Source organism: Salvelinus sp. IW2-2015, unplaced genomic scaffold (genome assembly GCF_002910315.2).
Source record: "Salvelinus sp. IW2-2015 unplaced genomic scaffold, ASM291031v2 Un_scaffold585, whole genome shotgun sequence".
In the NCBI taxonomy this organism is placed as follows: Eukaryota; Metazoa; Chordata; class Actinopteri; order Salmoniformes; family Salmonidae; genus Salvelinus; species Salvelinus sp. IW2-2015.
This window is the reverse complement of record NW_019942578.1, coordinates 1-6,692: the sequence shown is the minus strand read 5'-3', so window position 1 is coordinate 6,692 and position 6,692 is coordinate 1. Positions and strand designations below refer to the sequence as shown.

The 6,692-nt window shown below is 38.9% G+C and overlaps 1 protein-coding gene across 2 annotated transcripts in view; it reads left to right on the top strand.

Moving 5' to 3' along the window:
* The window catches only part of LOC112068580 (membrane-spanning 4-domains subfamily A member 4A-like), a 14,959-nt gene extending 10,485 nt beyond the window's left edge, over positions 1-4,474 (top strand). For both annotated transcript variants that reach the window (XM_024135742.2, XM_024135741.2), the window contains one exon: positions 3,994-4,474. In XM_024135742.2, coding sequence (XP_023991510.1) covers positions 3,994-4,194 — 201 coding nt within the window. In that variant the 3' untranslated portion in view covers positions 4,195-4,474. The remainder of the gene's footprint in view (positions 1-3,993) is intronic.
* The last annotated feature ends 2,218 nt before the right edge of the window (positions 4,475-6,692 follow it).

Sequence of the window (6,692 nt, the reverse complement as noted above, 5' to 3'; positions counted from 1 at the left end):
AATTAAATTTAGTGCTTATAAAATCACTATTTTTCTACCTTCATCTTTTTTTCTGCCCTGTTGGCTTAAAATATGTCCTAAATACTTAACATGAGTCTACCGGCATGGCTCTCAACATTACACTAGTGTCTCCTAGACTCGTTGGKGTCCCATCCTGTAGCAGGGCCATTGCCATGGGGTACCAGGGCTGTGCATAGAAGGCCACTTTGCCACAATACACACTTACATCCTCTGGCCCCGGTTCTTTTTCTGGGATGACTTTTATTAGAACCCAGTTTCGTATTACTATGAGTTCTGCCTGCCTTCCCCCTATTTCTGCTTGGGTTCCTGCCTGACTCCACCAAGTCTGCCTCTCTTGGGGAGCGAATCCTAGCAGTTTTTTTTTTTTAAGGGCTGGTTGCTATTTAAAGGTTAATTCCGACCATTTTCTGCTAGGCACGACTACTGCATTTCCTACTTGAGGAAATCCATTCTGCCCCAGATTTTCTCTCTGCCTTTCCACCATCATCTGCCTGCGCTTACGGCGTTGAAAATAATTCACTCCTGTTGCCATATCTTCACCTTGAGGTTTGTATAGATTTCCTATTTAGTTATAAACTCTATAGTACTCTCTTATTTCTAAGGAATTTTTTCTCAAAGAGTAGACTCTAAGTCGCCATTGCTCTTTACCTTGAGATTTTATTTAGATTTCCTATTTAGTTATAAACTCTATAGTACTCTCTTATTTCTCAGGGATTTTGTTATCCTATAGTGTGTTACACACCCCATTCTGAGGTTTCCCTTACTTTCTCCCTCAAGTGGTATTACTTTCACTATGGCCCAGTCCTCTACTTGGCCTATCATCAGATCGCTGGAGGCGATAGTCCTTCTTACAAAGTGTTTATCATCCCAGAAGGTCTGTCTGCCTTTCCACCCGATCATTTCTTTTACTGCTGACTGCTCATTTCGTGTTAGATCTTTCCATTCATAACCTGGTAACAACATATGGCAAATCTACATTCTGGTAGACTAACATGTACCCTGAGCTCCCTTTCCTGTTCTCTTCCAGACTACCGTCCGGCCTGGGCAGCTTTTTGTGCCAGCGTTGCCTCTCATAGGTCGAGTGCTGCTGCCATAATGTTTTAGTTTTCTAGGTCGTATAGGTTCTGTTACTTAATCGCTTTTTAACTCTTTCTATCGGGCCCACGTTGGGCGCCAAGTGTCACGGTGCTGACTTTTGCCCATTGCTGCAGCAAAAGCTCTATCCGTCCTCTGGCTAGGCAGAGTACTTGGGATTTTAGTTACTTCGGTGTAACAAGGGCCTAGCCGTGCGGCCTACCAACCCTTCTATTTATTCGTACTGGCCCGTTGCGTGAGTTGGGTTTTTGTTCTTCGTTCACGTTGTCATCTCCTTATTTCCCCGGTCTAGTGTGGGCTTGGATAGATGAGTACTTTATTACTTTATGTTTATAGATTCTTCCTTACTCCCTTACCTTGTGTCTTCCTCTCTTATATATAATACCTAATACCTAATCTTCCGTTAGTTATTATGCTCGTCAGCTAGTAGTCACTTGGAAAACTAGTATTGTTATATGTTTGACTTTTCCAAAGATATATTATTGTTCCACACAATGAAATATTCTTTAGTGCAAATCACTTTAACCTATACCCAGGGTCACTTTCCGAGAGTGAGAGTGTCAGAGGCGTTTGCTCTCCAGATCTTCTACTCTGGCCTAGTTGTCAAAGTTTCAAGCTTTTATTTAAGTCACTCTTGTTTTTTGTCTATACACATTATTACAGTTAATTGGTTATACAGTCCTAATACATAATAATGCTCAATCAATCCTTAATGCGTTATGCTGTGCCAGATAATATTGCAAATATAATCAGCTTAAACACTTCTTATAACTTTTAAACAAAGCAAATAACAATTATTTACCTTAATGCTCTATTTCCTCGGTCCTTCCCGAAACTGGTGTCTATAAGAGTGATATTGGCAGCCTCTGCTGTGTATAATATTTTCAAATGTCTTTATTGTCTCCAAATTTCTTATGGTCACACTTTTCACTGGCTACTGCCTAGATATGGACCCCTTCCTGATGACCCTTGGCTCTCTACGAGGCCTTACTTATATCTGGGCTTTTTCAATCCTTCAAACTGAAATTGTCTCTGGTACTCCAAAAGATAGAATTTGTTGCTCTCCAGGAGATTGTCTCTCCTACACAACCGCGTCCTTTTACTCTTTTTAAATGGAGTGATTTTTCCAGGATACAACACAATTCTCAAGATATACCAGTCAATATATTGCTCGTGCCTTAATGTCAAAGTAGTCATAACAAGCAGAGTATAGTGAAAAGTAATTTACCTTGTCTGTGATTCTCTATGATATCAAAATCTAGGTATAGTGAGGATCATGCCCTAGGCACTGACTCTCTCTTCTTTTATACCTCTCTTAATACTCAGTTTGGGGAAGACACTTGGGAGTGCAATCAATTGTATCACATTGTGCCACTTCTCTTGCAGTATACTCAAAATTTGGTGGGATCAGTCCAATGTTAAGTTCTTCAGCACTGATGCCCATAAGTCTTCTTCGTTGGGGCGTCGGTTTGGTGAGAAGGCTGTTCATACCACTCTCCCTCAGTCTTCATGCGATTGTTCTTGTTTTTATGTCCAGTTCTTTTAGATCCTGTTCCGTTTGGCTCCCTCTGCTGGTTGATTTCTGTTGTGGCAGTCATTCCCCAAGTCAATTAGTTGGTCCTAGAGCCCACGGGTGTAGCTCTGGATCTGGACCGGTTACTGAGGGAGGGGTCTGATCTCTTTTGATTTTTGCTACAGTGCTTTGTCCCCTCCTGTACTCCCTGTTCACCCACAACTGCGTGGCCACGCACAACTCCAACACCATCATCAAGTTTGGTGATGACACAACGGTGGGTAGGCCTGATCACTGACAACGTTGAAACAGCCTATAAGGAGAATAGCAGTGACCCTGGCAGGACCTCTATACCAGGCGGTGGTAGAGGCCTTAAACCATATTCAGACTGCAGCCACCCAGGTCATAAACTGTTCTCTCTGTTACCATGGCAAGCGGTACGGATGCACCATGTCTGGAACCAACAGGACCCTGAACGGCTTCAACCCCCAAGCTATAAGACTGCTATAGTTAACCAAATAGCTACCCGAACTATCTGCATTGACCCCCTTTTTTCACAAACTCTTTTGATAATCACCTACGCTGCTGCTACTGCTTATTATCTATTGTGTTTGCCTGGTCCACTTTACCCCTACCTATATGCACATATCTACCTCAATTACTCGTACCCCTGAACATCGACTCTGTGCAGGGTAACGGGTACCCGTGTTTATATAGCCATGTTAGCATTACTCATTGTGTATTTATTCCTTGTTTTAATTATTTTTCAAAACCTTTTCTATTTTTCTCTCTGCATTGCTGGAAGGACCCGTAAATAAGCATTTCACTGTTGTCTAACACTGTTGTTTTACGAAGCATGTATCAATTAGATTGATTCTGTCCTAACACTAAAAATACAAAATGAATAATATAATAACGAAATATAAATGTTTAATTCAACGTAAACTAATTTAAACGACAATATAGCTCTGAAAACCTAACTGACACTATATTCAAAATAAACATTGAAAACGTATACATGTAATTTAAAATGTAAAAACATATTAACCTTGCAAGGGTGTGATGATCATGCATTATTGGCACTCTACAGGCTCAACCAGTAAGTAATCAGTTTAATTTAAAGATACTGAGCCATGTATACTGTTGCTTTTCTGTTAACATCTCTTTATTGTAGAATTTCTATCGGCATACAACCAAACGGCTCCTAATCCCTATATAGTGCACTACTTTGGCCCAGTATACTATATCAGGGTATATGGTGCGGGCTTTGGTCATAAGTAGAGCACTATATATTGGGAATAGGGTGCCATTTGGACATAACTATACAGTAGTTAAGGTCATATATGTATGTGTTGTTTCTACAGACTGGGAACTACCCAAAGGGTCCTGAGGGAGACGATATGGGTACAGGGTTTCAACAGAACCACTTGCTCCTCATATCACTGCTGTCGCATCCCTTGAGAATTGGCCTCTGTGAATACATTGTTCTTTTTCTTGTTGAAATTGTGTTCTCTGGGCCTATTTTTTCTGCTCCAAGCCAGCAACGGTTAGCACCACATTACTGATCTGAATAATTTGACAGTTTAATATTGATAGTGTATTGTAATGCAATGTTTCAGTAATAATGTTTAGGTTACTATATGGTTGATTTTATAACTTCATGTTTTTTGTCATTTCTATCTTTCTTTAATTGATATAATTTCATCATCATTTCTGATATAAAAGTATAATAGATTTATCACTAACATCACCACTGCTATATGACATATGATGCATCCTTTTTAATAACACACAAATGCCATATTTAACTTAATGTCTTGAAACATAAAAACTGACAGAATTTTGTTTTTTGTTTGAGTCACTTTTATCTTCTATACAATGTAATTAATGCCATTCATATTTGGGTAAATATTGATCTTTAAACTAATGCTAGACCTAAATAAATGTGGTTTGAAGGGCTCTGAAAACATCCTTATAAGGAGGGAGTGGTGCGTGGATGTTTACATTGGCATTGCCTATATCCTTTCTATCTTGAGTTTGTGCAACATTAAAGTTTCATGAACAGTCAAAACCTGTGTTTTATGAAATGTTATGATCTTTTAAGAAAACGCAAAGTATGAAAAATGACTGTTGCTTCTACAGTGCCGTGAAAAAGTATTGTGCCCGCCTTCTGATTTTCACTATTTTTGCATATTGTTATATCGAATGTTATCAGATCTTCAACCAAAGTCGACTTATTGATAAAGAGAATCTGAGTTTTACCACAAAAAATATACACAAAAATATACACCAAAATATACACGAACACTCCCTTCACAGAACAGTGCAAACTGGCTCTAACCAGAACAGAAGAGGAGTGGGAGGCCTCGGTGCACAACTAAGCAAGAGGACAAGTCATTAGCGTGTCTAGTTTGAAGAAACGGACGTCTCACAAGTCCTCAACTGGCAGCTTCATTAAATAGTTGCAGCAAACACCAGTCTCAATGTCACGTGACGGGTGCTCCGGGATGATTTGTAGGTAAACTTTTGAAGGGTAGGGTACTTTGAGCTTGTACCTTTAAAAGGGAATACAACCTCAGCAATTTATTTTTAGAAATTACCAGAAAGGTGAGCTTGTTCCAGACCTATATAAAATTATGCAGCCTATTACCAGTTTGTGTTTATGGTCCATCTCATGAAAAAATAATAAATGTTTTTGGTATTTGTCTATTTAGGCGAAAATCTAAATGGTGTCCTCTATCATTCCAACAATTTAAAATACTGAAACTATACTGGAACAATTATCATTGACTACCAAAACGAACTAAAATTGTTCAGATTTATGTTCAGTTCTAGGTTTTTTTCTCCACCATTTGCCCGAACCGGTACACAACTAGTGAACAAACATTCCCAAGCTAAAGTGCAGGGCGCGAAAATTCAAAATCTATTTTTTAAAAATATTTTAACTTCGCACACATTAACAAGTCCATACAGCATTGACAAGATAAAATCTTGTCAATCCAGCCAAACATGTCCGATTTTGTTAAATGTTTTAAACAGAGAGAAAAACACCACATATATTTATGGTAGTCTCAGCCACCAAATAAAAAAAGAGGACAGACCATTTTTCACAGCCACAAGTAGGATGCAAGTAGCATGCACAAGCCAACCTAACTACCTAGAACCAACCTAAATTGAACTAGAAAAAAACTACTGCAGATGACAAGTCCTATAACATGTTACACAATAAATCTATGTTTTGTTAAAAAATTGCGATATTTTTAGCCTATAAATCAGTTTTACATTACTGCTACCATCATAGCTTAGCAGTCAGAAATCGCACGGGGAGTAGCCCGAGAAAATACAGACACCAACGTCAACTACTAATTACAATCATAAAAAGCATTTCAGAACAATTATGGTGATAGCTAATGAAAGACAAATATCTTGGTGAATATAGCCAATATTTTCCGATTTTTTGAAGTGTTTTACAGCGAAAACACAATATGATCGTCATATTAAGCTTACTACAATAGCTTAACATAAACAGCATTGCTTCAAGGCAAACCGGTAGCATAGCACAGTTTCGACAGATATATATGAAATAGCATCCCAAATTGGGTCGCTTATCTTTGTTGATTTCCATCAGAATGTTCCTCCAGGGGTCCTTTGTTCAGAACGATTTATTTGGATCCATAACGAACGATTCCCACCCCAGAATTAGCAAGCACACTGGCCCGTGGCGTAGCTAACCTCTCGTTCTTGAACCATTTTTGCGACGCATCACCTCTAAAGTCCAGAATAAATTTCAATTAATATAATTAAATCTATTGAAAAAAACATACTTTAGATGATATTGTGAACCATGTATCAAGTAAAATCGAAGCCAGAGAAACATATTCACCTTTAACGAGGGCTTTCCAGGGCAAGAGTCAGGTCCACTTCGCGCCCCAGGAAAAAAATAAATGGCTCTGTACTCCAAAGAGGTTGTGTTTTCAAACCCAGGACGAGATAATCAAGTGCATTTCTGCTCTCACTTCCCATGACACCCAGAGGAAGGCGTATGACATGTTTCTACAGTCCT